Raw genomic sequence first — 20,032 nt, forward strand, 5'->3', positions numbered from 1 at the left:
TCATTCTTTAAATACAGATATGATTGTACCTGCAGTCTCTGATGTGACAGCAAACACAACATTTTACGAGTAGTACATTGCTTTGTGGTTGACTCCAAAAAGTCTACTTTTTTTCCTTATTTTAATAAAAGACTAAAAAGATTGAAATATTTTAAGCACATTATGGAAACACTGGCAAAGTACCCTGGTGATTAATTATGAACTCATAAACATATGAGTCTCTCCCCTCGGTCTCATTCCCCAGCAGTTTTGTAATTGTTTTTCAACTACACTGCAAAAAAGTTGAAATTATACATGACTTTTGGGTGGACGTTTTAGTAAATGAAGTGGGTGATAGCAAGTTGAAGCATGTCAGGGCTCTTTCCCTCACTGCTGAGTTTGCACCATGGGCATCAAATGCCTGGGAGTTAAAGATAAGACCCTCCAGTTCATAAAATATAGCTGTTTCCTCATGATCTGGTTTGGGGGGAAAAAAGGTCCTAGCAGCCAGGCTGAAGGCCCACTGAAGCCCACAGCAGAACTTCACCTATCTAACAACACCAGCCACTTCTGGGAGGACCACCACCACACATGTTGTTAAGGAGGGTTCGGTGTTTTCATTAAAGGAACAAACACAGGCAGCAAATCCATCCAATATATCTCAAACACTTTGTGGCTTGGATGTTTATTTAGCTGAAGTCTATGGAAATTAGAGTTATGGCCTCTCTAATTAAAGGCCCTTTTTAAAATTCAATTTTCACACTGCACTTCCAAACAAAGGCATCATTTTAGCAATAAGCCCAAGCAACTGCACTATATGAAGTTTCCCATCTTGGTAGTTGGTTATGGATTAGGAAAGGCAGAGCAAAGCTGTGGGATAAATGATGGAATAAGTTACTGGTTTTCGTTATTTCTCTTTTATTATAATAATAATAATAATAATAATAATAATAATAATAACAACAACAACAACAACAACAACAAAACAACAATAACAACAATAACAATTATTATTATTATTATTATTATTATTATTATTATTATTATTATTACTACTACTACTACACTTGTATGCTGCCCCTCTCTGAAGACTTGGGCAGCTGGGGTGGCTTTTTCCCCATTGCATTGTTTTATTCATATACAAAAGATGAATTTTTCAGTGATTATCCCGGTTCAAGATACAAACAGGGAGGTGGGTATGTGCCTTAGTACTTCTCAAAATCTAAAGCTGAATTAACATCTCTCCCCCTTTTTTTATTTTGCCATTAGGAAATCCTAGACAAGTTCCTCTGTATAAGGCAACCCTCTATTTGAACATTTGTTTGGGGCTACGCCACGTGTTATCCACAAATGACTCTGGAATTAAATTAAAAAGCACTAACTCGCTTCCCCAAGCCGCGGGTGCGTGCCAAGGAGAAGTCTGGCCCTTTAAGAAAACCAACTGAGTCGTGAGAGATGCTGCCGCCGCTGCTCAGGCTTGCTTAAATTCCCGAGGGTCCAGTTAAGAAATAGACAGCTGTCTCTTTAAATGTCATTTCCTCCCATTGTATTTGAATCGTGATCAGGAAAGAGGATGTGAAACCAGAGAGGCTCCGAGGAGAGAGAGAGAGAGAGCATCAGGGTCGGCTTCAATAATGGCACATTAGCAATAATAGCAGCTACAGCTGCCCCGACTCGGGGGGTCATAATGAAGGCGGAGGAGCCAGGGATGCTCCGCGCTACCTCCGCAGTGCAGGAAGCCCCCTCCAGGCGGACGACCTAACCCACGGCAGCGAGCAGACTCCGGGATAAGCACAAACGGTGACAGCTGAGCGCCGGCCGCCAGAAGCAGCAGCGGAGGGCTCTCTTCCCAGCGGCCAGTCGCGCAACGCGAGGCGGGAGAAGCGTCCCGAGGATGAGCGCGTAAGCTCCGAAGGGATCGCCTCGCCCGCCCAGAGAAGCTCCGGAGCGCGTGCGGCCGCCGTCCGTCTCGCCCTTGCCGCCAGATAACACCTCCCCTCTGCCCTCCGCCTCTTCCCTCCGTCCGCGGGCGTTGCAGGCGGGCCACCCTGTGGATGTCCATTGAGGGTGGAGGCGCCGCTTTGTGTGTGGGGGGGAGGACCTGGTCACGGCCAAGCCGAGAGTCACGACGGCCGTCGCCGCTACAAAGGAGCGACCCCTGCCAATGTCCTCCTCGGCCATCGAAAGGAAGAGCCTCGAGCCCTCCGAGTAAGTCGGGGACGCCGCCCGCTCTTCGGGGGCTCCTTTTACTCAGTGCCAACTTTCCCGAAGGGGGGGGGAGAGAGACGCGTTGTGCGGTTTCTGGAGCGGGCTGAGGGAGCGTTGTGCTGTTTCTGGAGCGGGCTGAGGGAGCGTGGCGCGGGTTCTAGAGCGGACTGAGGGAATGTTGTGAGGATTCTGGAGCAGGCCGTGGGAACGTAGCGCGGGTTCTAGAGCGGGCCGAGGGAGCGTGGTGTGGGTTCTGGAGCGGGCACCATAGGTTCTGGAACGGTAGCGTGAGGCGCCGCTGGGGCTGGAGAGGAGGGCGTCGGAGGGCAACACAATGAAGGCTGCCGTTTGCTCTTTTCCCCCTCACCGCTTTTCAAGACGCGCGTGCCGCCGCCGCCGCCGCTCCCTTCTTGCGACGGAGTGGCCCTCCGCTTTGCTAAACACCTCCTCGGTTCTTCCTGAGCGCTGTCTTCTTCAGGGCTTGCGCTCCTTTATAGCAGGGCGGGCGAGAACCCAGAGACGCGTCGAAGTTCCCCCCATTTTTTGACTCGGGAGATAAATTGCCTCAGACTCGCTACCGAGATCCTACCGAGAGCTGCAAGGGGGACCTGCAGGCGGTAGTTTCTTCCGACCCTGAAAGCGATTGGGGGGGGGGGACACAAGGGGACGAATACTTGGTGAGAGGCTGCGTGGTTTTCTTTCCTTTCTCTCTCGTCGCTGCTTGTCCGGTTTAATGATCTGATTAGAGTGGCCGAGGCTATTATCAGATGAGTGAGTGGCTCGGCGTCTCCAATTGTCAAAATGCAAACCGGTTTGAAAAATACAACACGTTGTAGTGTCTCCGAAATGGCCAGGCACCGGCTTCTTGCCACGTTTCTTAGTCCGTCCCTCTCCCGATTAGCAAAGAAGTTAGAAAAATGCTCAAAAGTGTTAACAAAATTAAGTAAAGTTTTTTCTAGTGAACTTCTTTACGAGGAGCCTGTTACTAGGATTTCCAAAAGAATGGCGGTATCTGCAATTGCTACGGTTGTTGGTTACTAAATCACTGGCGTTGAACTTGGGTTTTAAAACTGCAGTGTATGTACACATGCATAATGTATGACTATTCTTGCACCGGGTAACTGCCATTTTATTAAATCCTGGGATGGAAAAGTTGTTATCCAACATCCTGCTTTAATGGAAGATACTATTCCACTAAAACTGACCATGTTTTAAAGACATGAGCCAACTATTTGATGGAGATGGAGAAATAATGTTATTGCACTTGGTTATTGAAGTACAGTAATACGATGGGGGAGGGGGGAGAACATTGGATGGAGGAGGAATGGTGAACTTTAGAAACCAACTCCTAGCCAACACATTTGGAAAAACAAGTTGTTTTCAACAGGATTTACCCTGAAAGCATTTTGATTAGATCAATGGTTTACTTCATTTGGATAAAATAGTTTATATAAATATATGCATTATAGAAAATTAACAAAACTTCTTTGTATTTCTTAAGATTATTCCTGATTTCTATCTTCCCCTGTACTTCAAGGCTCAGAGTTATTCTTTAGGCTCCAATCCTATACTCTGATTTGAGCCCACAAAACTGAATGAGATTTTATTATTAAAGAAATGCTAATTTTCAGTTATAAATAACCAAAACAGGAAATTTATTACTACAGCACATGCAATCCAAAACATTGAAAAATACAAGAATTTCATTCAGAATTCAAAATTGTGGAATGAAAGTGCTTTTAAAGCACTTATCAAACAAAAAGGTATAAACTTAAGATATGGAAGTAAACTAAAAATGTTAAAATTGCTTCACTTTTCTGCTACTTATATGGACCTACAAGAAATAGTGGCACCTTTTGCTACTTGATTTCATTGAGCTGAATAAGTGATTTGCTTACTATTTTTTAATGGGATATATTTTTAAAAAAATAATAATTGTGTACAGTATTAGATGAGCAGATGACCAATGTTAAAAATGTTAGTTTTAATCTTTCAGAAACATATACTACTGAGCTGCATATATGGACAGTCTCCATTGCAAGAGCTAAAATGATTTAATAATAATAAACCATATAACATAGAAACTAAATAGGATATTTGTTTTTATAATACCAATTAATATTTTAATGTGAAGTTATTTGAAAACTTGAGCATCTGCCAATACTTAATCATTTACTTCCTGATTAATTTGGAAATTCTTTTTTCAAAGGTTTTGAAAAAGTGTATTTGTTTTTCCCAGAGTCAAAAGATTATAATTGAAAGAGTCTTATTTGGCACTTTTCTATTCAGTGCATTGAAATCAATTCCCTACTCACTGCAAATTAATTTTGATTTAAATTAAAGCAACCCTGACAATTATCTATCCAGTCTCTGTTCAAGGCAGCCAGCAAACCACCTCCCAATTAATTTTCTTAATCATTTATGTGCGATAAAAATGGTATGTAGGAGAGTCAGAATGAGCATATTTAGTATAAAAACTATAGCAATGTGGCCAAAGCATAGGGAGAATGTTATTAATAGTTTGATTGTAATGTAAATTATTGTCATTAATTTTGAAAATCTGAGCCTTTCTCTTCAAGCTAAAGACTACAAGTGTGTGTTAAAATATCTTACTTTGAGCTGCTGACTGTGCAGGCTGTCAGTGTTTCACTTGGGAATTAATTCTCAACAGCAGCTATACAATAGAATATCAAGGGAGCAAAGCAGGTAACAGGAAGGTAATAGAGTAACATTAAAAATGTCTTACTCTCTTATTTAATCATGACTTTAGCTCTTGTTTCGGCTTACTGAGGAAGGAACTGCTGCTTAGTAATACAGTAAGCTTCTGTAATTATTCTACCAAATAGATTTTAACTGAATATTATTCTGTTGCACCTTTGTATAATGCTTTCTGCATTATATGGGAGAAATAACAGAATAATACAGTAGTATTACCAGTAGTGAGAGCCAGTGTGGTGCAGTGGTTAAATCACTATTCTAGAAATTGGGAGAGTGTGAGTGCCCATTTTAGGCACAGAGCCGGTAGGGTGACTTTAGGCCAAGTTCACCCTCTCAGCCCTATAAAGAAAGCAATGTCAACTACTGTACTTCTGAAAATCTTGCCAGGAAAACTGCAGGGACTTGTCCAGACAGTCACCTGAGGGTCCACGGATTTGAAGGCTCAGAAAAGAAAAAAAGGAACGAAAAGTATCCTTACTATAGTACCCTTCATTATTTACCCTTCCATTAAATTAACAACCTTCAATGAAATATTTGAAAGATCTCAGGGTGATAGCTAAGATGTTTTTGGGGAAAGCGTTTTTACACTTTATAACATTTTCTTATGATGAAAATGCTACACAGGGTTCAAGTGAGTATACTGTATGTTATTAAAACTACTGCAGCTGATCCCATAAATATTCAATGGAATCACACTTTCTATTTACAGTACCTTAGCCAGACTCCGCCTATTCTGCCCTGTGCTATCACTGAGGAAAAATATGTGAGATTATAAATGCCCCCAATCTCCCAGGCTTTACAAAGGCTTAGAAAATTCATAATTTCACAGAGCACATGGGTGTTGACACAGTGAGAATTGTTAGCTAAATGTAATTTTCTTTGAATTATTTCATTTGACTTTAAACCACATTGATTTTTTTATTGAAGTGAACAGTATTTAAATAAATAAATAAATAAATAAATAGCATATTGTTGATAATCCTCATTTTGGCTAATGCAGAATACTATATACTATATTTTTACTCAGAATATTGTACGTTTTTATTAGACCAAAGAGGAAGATCCCATCCTTTTTCACAAACATTTTTCTATATTTTATTATCAAATATTCAGTAGTACTTCCCTAAACTTTTGGGAGATATAACCATTTAGATTTGCCTTTAACTATTATTTTAATTATTCAAGTTTAAAATTATTCATTAAACACAAATTCTTCCACTTCTTTCTTAATGGCCCAACTCTAAATTTATTTCCAGACTTTGCTATGAGGAGCAGTAGTTAATATAATTCCATAATATCAATATGGGCTATGAAATTGTTTAATTTTCCTTTACATCATTTAAGCAGAATACTGCCAGTAACATTAAAGTTTCAAAGAAGAAAGGTTTGAAGACTCTGCTCTTATAGAATGGGCCATCTACAAATGATAAAATGTGAGCCCATTCACATTTTCTTAATGTGCTTATTAATATGTTTAAAGGCTTTTTGCAATAAATCTGCAGGGGGCTTAAAGTGCAGTCTTAATAAATAACTCATCCTAAATGCAGTGTTATACTTTGTAAAATCTTTCTGTTATACTTGCTAGTCAGTAAAATAAATGTAAAATTTAACAATTTACAAGATTATTTTAAGGACAAATAACTCACAGTGTAATAATTTTCCACATTAAAATAAAGCGGTGACCAAAATGCCATTGCTTACGTCCATTTCTAATTAAATAATTCATTACAATATTCAGTGCTGTATTTGGCAAAGTAGGAAAAGAAAGGAAATAGAAAAAAAGATTTTAGAAATAGGATTGCCTTTATTTCTAAGATTTTTATACAATGTACATTTAATTATTACAGAATAAGACGGCTTAGGGAAACCATTAGAGATGCCCATTTTCACTCAACTCAGAACTGACACAGTTTCTATTCAAGATGTTGAGGTTTTTTATAAGTAGTTGACTTAAAAAGTCTGCATGTTGTTTATTAATTACAAAAAGTTAATGTGTTCCTGATATTAAAGTAATACAACTAAAATAGGTTTATCAACAAATGCTTTTTCCATTCTTGTTTATCTTTTTATTATGAAGTAATATATATCCTGCACAAAAATACTTGTATTTATGAAATTGGGTTTTACAAGTTGTACAGAACAATATACAGTAAGTTTTTAAAATGTTTAATTTAAATTGCTTCTGCAGTAATGAGAAATGGGTAAAGATTCTGCAAGCCATTTTAGTCCCACCATCATTGAAGAGTTTTCTTAGCTTTTATTTATTTATTTATTTATTATTTAGATTTGTATGCCGCCCCTCTCCGCAAACTCTCAATCCTTTTCCAAGTATTTCACCACATTTCTGAATGTAGTCAGCCTGGAGGAATACAATTCCATTTTAACAAAAAGGCAACCTGAGATGGTCACAATTTCAAATTCTATACTCAAAGCTATATGCTCATCTGCTATTGTAGAAAATGTCTGATCTCTTGCACCCAGTTCTCTCTTGAGCAAGACAGAATTTTGGTCATAATTAGACACTCTGCAGGTTGAAATGATTGCTTTGATTTGTTTCAAACAGGGAGCCAGTAGATGAGGTGCTCCAAATCCCCCCTTCCTTGTTAACATGTGGAGGTTGTCAGCAAAACATTGGGGATCGATACTTCCTTAAAGCCATTGACCAGTACTGGCATGAAGATTGTCTAAGCTGTGACTTATGTGGGTGCCGACTTGGAGAAGTGGGAAGGAGACTATATTATAAACTGGGCAGAAAGCTCTGTCGAAGAGACTATCTCAGGTAAGCTACTTACTTTTCATTCCTTTCTCCTGTTGATAGTTTTCTCTCACAATTCTTTAGAGCAATGTGTCTCAACTTCAGCAACTTTAAGATGCATGGACTTCAACTCCCAAAATTCCCAGCCAGAGTTAAAGCCCATGCATTTTAAAGCTGCTGAGGTTGAGAAACATTGCTAGAATCACCTACAAAATTTGAGTATGTCAGTCCTAGGTTGGGTTCAACTTGGGCTGAAAGAACATATATGGTGGTTTGAAAGGAAGGTAGTCTCAAAACCCAACCTGGGTAAGTCTTTTGCCAGATTAGCCTGAGAAGAGGGCCTCTTTTCAGCAAAGCCTGATTTCGTAGAGAGTGAGGCTGGAAAAAAAGATCCAATTCTTGAAAGTGATGCTACAATGACAGTGTTACAGACACAAAGAGGGGAAAAGATAGAATCATGACAGAGGACCTATGAGTCTAAGACTGAATAGCAAATATATGTTCAAGACGGAGGGTTGGGGTGTAATAATGTTGCCAATTGCTTTAGACTTTACAAAAAATATGGCTCAGGATTTCAAATTGATAAAATGGGCTCAATAATTTTGCTTGTTTGTTTAGATTTATAGCCACCCTTCTTGCAGACTCAAGGCAGCTCATAAGGGTAAAAATGGATACAATAACAATTTTTATTTATTTATTCAATTTTTTTTTTAAAATGCCGCCCTTCTTCTTAGACTCAGGGCGGCTTACAACATGTTAGCAATAGCACTTTTTAACAGACCCAGCATATTGCCTCCACAATCCAGGTCATTTTACCCACCTTGGAAGGATGGAAGGCTGAGTCAACCTTGAGCCGGTGATGAGATTTGAACCGCTAACCTGCAGATCTAGCAGTCAGCTTTAGTGGCCTGCAGTACTGCACTCTACCCACTGCGCCACGTTGGCTCATTAAAACATTAGAAAATGCATAAAACCAAACAATCATTCCTCTTTCATACTAATGGCTGGAATGAAGCTGTCACTCACGGTCCCCAAGCCTGTCAGCATAGATGTGTTTTTAATGCTGTTCAAAAGGCAAGGAGAATGGGGGCAGTGTGGATCTCCATGGGGAGTTGGTTCTAGAGGGCCAGAGCCACAACAGAAGGCTCTCCCTCATGGACCCGCCAATCGGTATTGTTTGGCTGACGGGGTTCGGAGGAGGCCGACTCTGTGCAACCTAAGTGGACACTGTGCAACCTAAGTGGACACGGACCTGTAAATAATCTGGGCAATATATACCATCTGCCACTTATTAAGACAATATTAGCAATTTTTTAATCATATTACAAACTAAAAGATAACATTTAGAAAATCACCCGTATCATAACAGGCATTGTACTATTGCTTTGGACAAGTAAATAGTGACATCTCTTGGAAGGCAAGGGAGGAACATCATTTTCATGCTGAGAATTATATCCCTGGTCCTGTATTTAGTTTACAACAACAGATGGAATTAATAATCTTGTTCCAAATTAATCATATTAACACATGGCATATTTTGCTGATATAATAAAATATGCCTAATGGAAAATAATACAAAAATATACAAGTAGTCATCAACTGGCAACCATAATTGAACCAGGAACTATGGTCATAAAATGTGCTGGTTATTAGGCACATCACTGCATGACCATAACTGATATTACAAACTTTTTCTGTTGCAGTCATTAAGTGGATATGGCACTATCAATAGCACGTAGGCTTATATACCGCTTGAAAATGGTTTACAGCCCTCTCTAATGATTTACAATGTCAGCATATTGCCCCCAACAATTTGGGTCCTAATTTTATGGACCTTAGGAAGATGGAAGGCTGAATCTGTCTTGAGCCAGTCATTATCAAACTCCTAACAGGGAGCAGAAATAGCCAGTAATATGTATTCTAACCATTGCACTGCCATGGGTCAACTGTAACGTGAATGAAATGGTTGTAAATGAATGCGGTGGTTTTTAAGTGAATCCATTGTCTACAATGGGTGTTTTTTGCAGGAAAACAGAAGCAAACAATTTCTGACCCAAAAAAATTGTGGTCACAAAGCTGCAATGATAAAAATGGACCAGTTGACAAGTGCCCAAAAATATAATCACATGAACATTAGGTGTGTGTGTGTCTTTGTGTCTGTCTGTTCAAATCCAAGTCCTGGGGAAGTGTATATGTTGTAACTTTGACTGGTTTCTTAATGACTGATCAAAGTTATAACGGACTTGAAAAAAGTTAGGTCCTGTCCTCAAACTTATGATTGTCACATCACCTCCAGTGATATAGATGAATTCAGATGCTTGGCAAACTGCTTGCATTTACATCGAGTTGCAGCGTTCCACATTAATGTGACTGTGTTTTGCAATTTTTTTTGCCATTTTCCAGCCAAAAAACCCCAAACCCCAAACGATCACAATGACCCACTTAAAAGTGGTTGTAAAGTCAAGTACAATAACATGGTGACTTGTCTTATGACTGCAATGACCCACAACCAAAATTCCAAACTAAATGATGGATGTAAGTAAAGAACTACTTGTATCTAACCAGGAATTATACAATACATGACAGATTTTACAATTCCTTTCTCTATTCTGTAATGTGCCTATGAACATGGCACATTATGCTAAGCATTGTTTGTAAACATACTTTTAAGACCCATCATAATAATCACAATTCATGTGGTACTGATGTGGAGATCAATCCTAAGCAACTTGCACACCAAACTCATCATCATTCTACTTAATGTTTCTTTAAATGTTTAATTCAAATTTGCATCTCTTTAACAATTTGACAATTAGGACTACCTTTATAATTTGTTCCCTCTTTGTGCTTTCTTTTCCCTCCTTCCAGAACTTCAGACTAAGTACCATAATTTTGCTTAAAGTGCTAATAAAATAAGGTCAAATAAACACACTTAGATTTGTGTTAAATCCACTTTGTTAAAATGGATTATGGAACATTAACCTTGGACTTTTTTTCCTCCCCAAAAAGGCTTTTTGGTCAAGATGGTCTCTGTGCCTCCTGTGAGAAGAGAATCCGAGCCTATGAGATGACCATGAGAGTGAAGGACAAAGTGTACCATCTGGAATGCTTCAAGTGTGCTGCTTGCCAGAAACATTTTTGCGTTGGTGACAGATACCTTCTCATAAACTCAGATATAGTATGTGAGCAAGATATCTATGAGTGGACTAAGATCAATGGGATGATATAACTCACTTGTGCCTCATAGTCTCAAATACATTTCATGAATGACATTTATTTTGGCTGTGGTGAGGTTATTGCTCACATCTATGCTTTCTTTAAGGAAGGGGGAAATAGAACAGAATACATAGGCATTGCATTTTAAAATGAGTGATGATTGAATAAAACATTATTTCTTTTAGCAAATATACTGTGATAATAAACTGACATTATTAGAGATATCGATCGAAAATAGAAAACGAGTAAAAACTAACAAATGGATATTTTTAAACTGATACTTTCTCATAGTGTGTCAGGTAACTTGTGAATTTATCTTCTCTAGCCTGGTACTTTTCAGATGAATTGAGTCTACAAATACCTAGAAATCTATTGTTCTAAGACCTCTGGCATATGCTGTCTTCAATGGTGTCCTTAACACTCACAGACAAAATTGTTCAATTAATTTTTGCTTATTTCGTATCTTTCTAGAGTATAATCACAGCACTAATATTAAATGTAAGAGCATCAGGAGAGTTGTCTGTCTGGAGAGGAAGGGGCTTCCAAATAAGTTACCCTCCCACTTTAATGATACTCTTCTTTTTGAAAATGAAAGCACAAATTTTCTTCCAGTGCAAAAGATATCTCATCAGATATAATTAAATCCTTGTGAAATCCATGAGTTAATGGCATGTAACTGGGGGGACGGGAGCGGGACTGCAGCCTGAAGTAATTATTTCAAATAATGAAGATGGATAGAAGTTCTTCAACTATTTTATTAGAAAATGTAAATACATTATTGTATGTAGTAAGATATTGCAGACTTAATTAGACTTGATCTAAGGGTTGTGACATTTTTCATTCTATATACTAGCAGCTTTTTTATTATCATTTTAGTGCAATAAATATATAGTTCTTGTATGGCTCATTTATTTGTACACAGAATATCTTCATTTGAGCTCAGGTTTTGTTTGACAATTGAACAACACTTGTTAATCTCACTTTATTAAATAGATTCAAAGAAGAAAAAATATCTTCATAATAATGGAAGAGGTTGATTTCCCCATCTTTTCGGGGATGCAACCATTATTTATCCTTTGATAGCTATATGCATTGCAATATTGTAGGTGCTCTCAAATTAATTTGTGTTGTGACTAGTCATAATTGTCATGATTTGACTCCTCTATGCTCCCTAAATATGCCACGTAAAATTGTTTAGATTATTAAAAGGACACGATGGTTTAGCTGTGATTCTGATATTAATCTTGCATTTTGAAAACAGAAACATTTGAAAAGCGATCCCTGATGTGAAGCAATGCGCATCAGCTTTCACATCTTTCCAGAGCAGCCTTATTATGCATGTTGATAACAGAATTACATTTTTCAGTATTTGGTGAAATTATATTTTCTACAAAGTATACTTAGGATTGTAATTATTTTTTCTTTCTTCTTTAACTGTTACTTTCAAAGTTATGAAGAGCTAATGCAGCTTTAATAATCACCTCTTAATTCATCCATGAAGAGTAGATAACTTGCTGTTTTTCTTGAAACTGAAACGCAAGTGATTTTTGCACAAAGGCTGCAATGCAGTTCAGTCACTCATTTAGTACAATGCCCTGAATAAGCATTAAAGAAATTCTGGTGTAATCTTGCATTGGTTTTATATAAGCAGAAAGATTCTGTTATAGCAGAATTCATAGTGATTAATATGTCATTCTAAAAAAATGATTTTCCAACAAATCTGATATATTTATTGTGAAGCTCTACCCATTGTTTGGAGAAACAATGTCTTGATGTGACATTATGAGATGAAGTTTTTAGTGAAACAATGAAAAAAAATTGAACTGGAAAGTTGAATTGAAATTGAACAGATTCAGATATCAATCTAAAATGTCTTGGCCATTGTACTTAAATTTGTAAAATCTGCTGGAGTATAATATAGTAGTTACCAATCTGTCACCATTTACACCTGTACTAAAAAACCAGCCAAATAATTTTGCCTAAAGAGCTAGATATCCCTTACAATCTTAGAAGAAAGAAAACTGACAAAGTCACCCATTCTGCAGAAATATCTTATTTACCAAATAAGATATTTTTCCCTCCTCCTTCCAAAAATTAACTTCAAGTTTGAATCTTAGATCAGCTGAAACAAATTTAAATTATTGAAAAATAATAGAATGCAAAAATGGTTACAAAGGTGGCTGCTGAAAAAATGGACACCTTAAAATTATACATTTTATTTATTTATTTATTATTTGGATTTGTATGCCGCCCCTCTCCGAAAACTCGGGGCGGCATTGGTTCAGAGAAGATGCTTCTCTTGTGAATTTTAATCCTTTTGCAGTTCCATAATAGGGCTTCTCTTTTTTTCTTTTCTTGTTCAGTTACCAGATATTTATTCTTTATACATTCCATTCCATTTTACTTTCTGTCCCTTCTAGGTACTGTATGTCCTCATAGCTATTCTTTTTTTTTTTGTTACCGGTAGTGTTTTTATTAGATGAAGTATTTTGTGTGTGATTGTGTCAGTGTGATAGAGACCAAAATAAAGGTTTGTGCATAAAAAAGAGAAGAGGGGCGGCATACAAATCCAATATTAATAATATAATGATGGGAATTTCAACTAATTTTAATTCTGTTCCTATTTTTTTTCCTCTTTGCCTATCCATTTTGCATTGTGGATTGATAAATAGATGAGGATGTCACCTGCACAGCTTATGAATTATGGTGAGCAAGAATTGATTTCAGCCAGAATTAGTGAAGCCTAGGTTGGCAAAAAAGAGAAGCTGGCACATAGCAGGGTTAATTTTTTTTGTCTGTCTCCCCCCTCATCCCTGTGAATATAGTTAGCAAATTTTCTAGGGAGAAAAATAAGATTTTCTCACAGATTTAACTATACTTATATGTCTCTGAGAAATATTAAAATTAACATGAATTGCATTCCTCTATATACAAAGTCATGATGAAATATTTCCATTGATCTGTAGAAAAAAAATATAAAAGAACCACTATCACAACAAAGGTATTTTGGAGAAATTCATTTTTAAAAGTTTTATTAAACATCTAATTAAACCATACTAAATGAAGCCACTTAACAGTGAAACGGACATGGATACTCGATTACATTATATTTTGTATGAATTCAATTCAGGTTTTAAAAGCCTATCCTTTTTTTTATTGTCCCCATTATTCAATGTCATGCTTTGAAGATGAGAGCATTACCTGCAGTATTACTTTTTCCTCTGTCTCCTTGGGTTGGAGAAAATGTACCATAACGAAATATAATGAAACTTTTAAATAGACAGCATAAATGTAGAGCAGTTATTAACATACAGCTGGCTATAATAGCTGTCTTTGTGTCCCTGTTCCCTTTCTCAAGGTAACATTGAGTTCTCAAAATTATTGTAGCCTAAGATCATATAATTCTGCATACAGCATCACAAAATACATATAATGGTTAGAAAAGAATATTGTAAACATTGGTATAACTGCATTATAGTAATATAGTTCAGAAATTAAAAACACTTTTGATATTAGGTTCCTGAATAACTTTTCATTAATATACTCATTAAGTTTTCATCCTAAATTTTAGGCTTACAAATATGTGCTAGATTACATATAGATTGCTTAGAATCTAAGTCTAAAAAGAAAATAGTTTAATGAGCCTGTTAATTATTACATTGAATTATAATCCACTATAAAGTCACTTAAAATATACATTTAAATAATAATCTACAAAAGTGCTAGCATGATACAGTATAACAATGTATAGTTGGCATTTCTATATACAATACAATATGTTAGTTTAATATTTTACCATTTTAGTGAATGCTTGCTGCAGTGCAGGCAAATAAAATCAAATAGATAATTCATTTCTTTGGTTTGTTCTGTAAGAAAATGAAATACTTCATACCTGCTCTGTGACAAAAATAATTTATGCAATAAATCAGTGAAAATATTTTAGGTAGAGTTTTATTATACTATGTATTTTTTATCATGGAATAATTTAAATTAAGGATAGGTTTACATAAATTAGTCTAGCACATTGTAAATAGCCAATTTTTATCCTATAAACCATTATTTTCTGTATCTAAAAACTTATAAATAAATTTTCTTTAATGTTGTTCGTCTGTCATATTGAAAGGATCCTTAAGTCTCAATACTTTATAATTTCAGTTTAAAATTCCATTTGATTTTAATTACGTAGATAAAACTGATTTTATTTTTAAGAAAATTACTATAAATTGTTGCTGAATGTTACTGCCTATTGATGTTAAAAGCTAATCTGAGATCTTTAGCCTTCAATTTTTCTGCCCAAATGAGTTCCATATGTTCAATCCAAACCAATTACTAAAATGTAGTGTTTGCTTTTTCAAGGTGTGATATGCAATCTTCTAGTTCAAATTTCTCTACCTGAAACTTATAAAGTTTGACTACAGCTGTGATTTATTTGGGGGACATTAGGCTGGGAATATCTAGCTTCATGATTATATGTCCCTACAGTAAAGAAGGAAGAATAAGACCACAATTATATTTGAACTCAATTTCTTCTCTATTAAAAGAGCAAGTGGAATTATTTTTCCCACCTTCCCACAATTGCTCAAGGTTGTTTACATTTGGAACATCATTACCTTTACCCTTAACAACAGTAATCCTGTAAAGCAGATTGGGTCAAGAGAGAATGAGGTCTCATAGCAAAAGTTGCATTTGAACTTGGATCCCTCAACACTGAATAGCCTCCAACTTGTGGTTCCTGTTCAAAAATCAACATTGTGAAAGTTTCCAATTCTTAACCTCAAAGCAAGTTTATAGTTATGATTCTAGACCATAAAAGTAAATCACACAAAAGTTGAAAAATAACTCCACCAAATAAAGACTGAATGTTCCAACTATCACAGCAAACGAGGAAAACCTTCTGCACACAAAATCCAACCACGCCTTCAACAAGTTCATAAACAACAAATTTAAGGACCTGAGATCTCTCCCACCACTAAAAGAACCCAACAACAAAGAATGCTACAATGAAACAGTCAAAGCTAACCTCTTCAAGACATTATTTGGCTCAGTCTTTGTAAACAGCAATGGCGCATGCCTCAAATTCCCTAGATGTACCACAAATACAATGATTTGACACGGATTTCACTGAAGGCAACGTTGAAAAAACATTGCATGGCCTAAAACCTTCTCTGTCAATCGGACCTGATGGACTACTTCCTAAAATAGCTTTCCACACCCATAGCTGAACCACTAAGCATAATCTTTGAAAAATCCTACAGGACAGTTCTGTACTAAACCTATGGTCACTAGCCACAGTCATCCCCATCTTCAAAAAGGGAGATACCAATCTAGTAGAAAACTACAGACCAATCTCTCTATGCTGTGTCACATGCAAAGTCATGGAATCAATCATAAAGCAATCCATTACTCTTCACCTAGAAACTAACAGCCTACTTTCAAACAAGAAATTTGGTTTCAGAAAAAAAAATATCCTGCAATCTACAACTACTATACAGTGTTCCCTCGATTTTCGTGGGGGATGCGTTCCAAGACCGCCCACGAAAGTTGAATTTCCGCGAAGTAGAGATGTGGAAGTAAATACACTATTTTTGGCTATGAACAATATCACAAGCCTTCCCTTAACACTTAAACCCCTAAACTGCAATTTCTCATTCCCTTGGCAACCATTTAGATTATTACTCACCATGTTTATTTATTAAAGTTTATTAAAAAAATATTTATTAAAGGCGGACGAAATTTTGGCGATGACGTATGACGTCATCAGGCGGGGAAAACTGTGGTATAGGGATAGTATTTTTTAATTAATATTTTTGAAAAACTGTGGTATAGCCATTTCGCAAAGTTCGAACCCGCGAAAATTGAGGGACCACTGTACTGCAAAACCATATGGACCTCAAAACTTGACCAGGGCAAAACAATAGACGCAATTTATATGGACTTCTGTAAAGCCTTTGACTCAGTGGTTCATGATAAACTACACTTCTGTACTTCTGAAACTGAAATCCTATGGCATCTCTGGACCCTACATGACAGGATAACTGTGTTCCTGTCAAACAGACAAGTGGTCAAAATAGGGAGCGCCCTATTAAATCCTGTTCCTGTTAAAAAGTGGTGTACCCCAAGGTAGTGTATTAGGACCAATACTCTTTATGTAAATGACCTTTGCGATCACATTACAAATGACTTCGCAGATGACATAAAACTCTTCAGTACTACCGACAACACTGCTACTAAAGGTAAACTTAGCAGAAGGCAAAGGCTGCCTTGAGAACAAATGTTGCACGAAGGCATTTACAGGGCCACTTTGGTCCTGCACTAAAACTCTGGCGACCCTTCTCCTCCTCCCACTCCTCCTCTCACGATCCCCTTGCTGGCTGAGGTGAGGCTTGGAGGGTGCATGCAAGCAAGAAGACCCTCCTCAAGCGACCAAAGGCACAAGAAGGTCACTGATGCTGCCTATATGAAGAAAATACTTCCTCTTTTCACAAATATCTAACATATAGCCCTCCCAAACATACAACAAAAAGTATCTATCATAATAATGTTGATAACAATGACGATGATGATGGAACTAGAGAAGACATATGAACAATACAACAACACATTACCCTTCCTAGATATCGGCATCATCAGGGAAAATGACAGCAAATTAGAAATGCAAGTATATTAGAAAACAACACAATATACTAATCAAGTGTTTCATTACCAAAGTAACAACCCAGATTCCTAGAAGAGGAACTGAGCGAGAATATTATTCAGATGAGTACAACTACATTGCGACAACCCAGAATACCAGAAAAAGGAAACATGCTGCGTATACCACAACTTCCAACAAAATGGATACTTACGTAACTTTATCAAAAAATGCCTGACCATTCAAACCACAATACCACAATCAACAAAAGTTATGAGAATAAGATTACAATAAATCAAAACATTTCAGAAACAACCAACAGACTATTTTAATCACATGGCATTACCATACCATATAAACAAATTAGTCTTCTGGGACATCTTAAATACACCAAAAGACAAGGGGGGAAAAGGAGGGGTTTTCTTCTTTTGCGGTTATATAATGTCTCAAATACAATAAGCAAGTACAAATAAGCCCTCGACTTACAACCACAATTGAGCCCAAAATTTCTGTTCTTAAGCGAGACAATAGTTGTTATTTTTTTAATCAAAACTATTTTGTCCAATATTCCTTTACGTTTCCTACAATAATAATACAAATCATTAAATTCAATATCCAATTGTCACATCCACAGATTAGATTTCTTCTATTTTTTCCAAGATCTCTGAATAAAAGTCCTTGGACGTTTATCTGTGTACAGTACTCACCAAAGTGATGCTCCTGGTTCCTGTAGTCTGCATTTTTTTCTCTGGAAATCCATTCCTATTCCCACACCATTCAAAAGGGTGTTCATTTCAAATTGTATAGTTAAAGGTCTGTAGAGAGTCTTTTTTCAGGAGGCAACTGAGCTTTGTTTTTTCTTTGAAGATATTCTTCTAATATAAGAAGCTTCTTTAGCTCTAACAGGATAGCGGGGAATGGAACCATGTTCAAGCAACCATGACCTGGATGTCTGAGAATCTCTACAGAGCATTAGCTGTACAAATTTGGGATGAACACCCTTTGAATGGTGTGGGAGTAGGAATTTCCAGAAAAGGAACTGCAGACTACAGGAACCAGGAGCACTACTCAGATGATCCTGAGGACACAATAAACCTCCAAGCGCTTCAACGCAAATGAGCATCATAAATCTTTCCATTCCCCACTATCCTGTCAGAGCTGAAGAAGCTTCTTGGATGAGAAGCGAAAGGTCTTCAAAGAAAAAACAAGGAAGTCCAATTGTCTGCTGAAAAGCACCTTTGGGGACTGCTGCACCCTACTGTTTTATGCTTTAGGATGACATCAAGACCTATGTTCTTGCTGTTTAGGGTCGAATTATAGAAAACGCAAGAGAGCTTTTGTAGGGAGTTGCTTAACGCGAAGGACAAACTCAGCTTCAATTTCTTTTTTTTTTTGTCTGAAAATAAAACTTTATTTTGAATTTTGAGAAGCAATGCAGTTATCTCATCAATCCGTGTTAAATGTTATCTAAAGTGCAAAACTGTATGTTCTAATATACTGTATGTAATAGTCAGGAGTTCAGTGTTCTTGTGGACCTCCTCTGGCAACATTGCACTGCTAACCAGAACATACAAAACATTTGTTGGACCAATTTTAGCATACAGCTCACCTGTCTGGAACCCGCATTGCATATCAGACATTAATACAATCAAGAGTCCAGAAATATTTCACAAGAGTCCTTCAGTCCTCCACTCACAACAAAATACCTTATTCCACCAGACTTGAAATACTACAATTAACCAATTTGCAACTACGTCACCTCCAATCTGACCTAACAGCAGTTCATAAAATCATATACCAAAATATATTTCCTGTTAATGACTACTTCACCTTTAACCGCAGCAATGCACGAGCACATAATAGATTCAAACTATGTAAACTGCTCTAAACTCTACTGCAGAAAATACCACTTCAGCAAGAGTGATCAATGCCTGGAATGCACTACCTGACTCTGTGGTTTCTTCCCCAAACCCCATAAACTTTAACCTTAGATTGTCTACAGTCGACCTCTCCTCAATTCTAAGAGGTCCGCATAAGCGCACCATTGTGTCTGCCATCCTTGTCTTACTGTCCACTTTTATCCACTTATGTTATTTTTATACAAACTACTACTATACTATACATGTTTGACAAATAAATTAATAAAATAATAAAAATAAAATAAATAAATGAACAAACATTTTCCATTCTGCAGTTCGGTTTTTTTCCTAAACAGTTTTACTTCACAATGTAAAAAGCTTCACCAACTCAGCTTCAATTTCAACCTGGGGCCCCACCCTTAAAAAAAAGAGACCCAGGGCGTAGCAAGATAAAAATGCTGTACGCAAACTGCTCATCCCTGATAAGATACGAACGGGGAAGGGCGGAGCGAAGCGCACTTTTAGACAGGTCGGCACCGCAAGAAGCACCCCCCCCCCCCGGTCGTCTCGGGCCAAACCCTTCGGCGTGCGGCTCCCTCCTCCCCCCTCTCCTCCCCCCCCCCCCCCGCTTGTTTTGATAACAAACCCGCGTGAGGAGGAGAGAAG

The 20,032-nt window shown here is 37.2% G+C and overlaps 1 protein-coding gene across 2 annotated transcripts; it reads left to right on the forward strand.

Moving 5' to 3' along the window:
* The first annotated feature begins 1,489 nt into the window (after window positions 1-1,489).
* Window positions 1,490-11,783, forward strand: LMO2 (LIM domain only 2). Of its 2 annotated transcripts, none has more exons than XM_070761058.1 (3): window positions 1,490-2,187; window positions 7,469-7,684; window positions 10,670-11,783. In XM_070761058.1, exons 1-3 carry the CDS (start codon window positions 2,144-2,146, stop codon window positions 10,887-10,889), a joined length of 480 nt encoding a protein of 159 aa, XP_070617159.1. In that variant the 5' UTR covers window positions 1,490-2,143; the 3' UTR covers window positions 10,890-11,783. The 2 variants fall into 2 exon arrangements, with proteins under 2 accessions (XP_070617159.1, XP_070617169.1); XM_070761068.1 differs by lacking the exon at window positions 1,490-2,187 and adding an exon at window positions 6,753-6,835.
* The last annotated feature ends 8,249 nt before the right edge of the window (window positions 11,784-20,032 follow it).

This window comes from Erythrolamprus reginae, chromosome 1, assembly GCF_031021105.1.
Source record: "Erythrolamprus reginae isolate rEryReg1 chromosome 1, rEryReg1.hap1, whole genome shotgun sequence".
Taxonomy (NCBI): Eukaryota; Metazoa; Chordata; class Lepidosauria; order Squamata; family Dipsadidae; genus Erythrolamprus; species Erythrolamprus reginae.

Coding starts and splice junctions, on each gene's coding strand:
- LMO2 (XM_070761058.1), top strand. CDS start 2,144: ATGTCCTCCTCGGCCATCGAAAGGAAGAGCCTCGAGCCCTCCGA. Junction 2,188..7,468: donor AAGAGCCTCGAGCCCTCCGA/GTAAGTCGGGGA, acceptor TGTTTCAAACAG/GGAGCCAGTAGATGAGGTGC. Junction 7,685..10,669: donor TGTCGAAGAGACTATCTCAG/GTAAGCTACTTA, acceptor CTCCCCAAAAAG/GCTTTTTGGTCAAGATGGTC.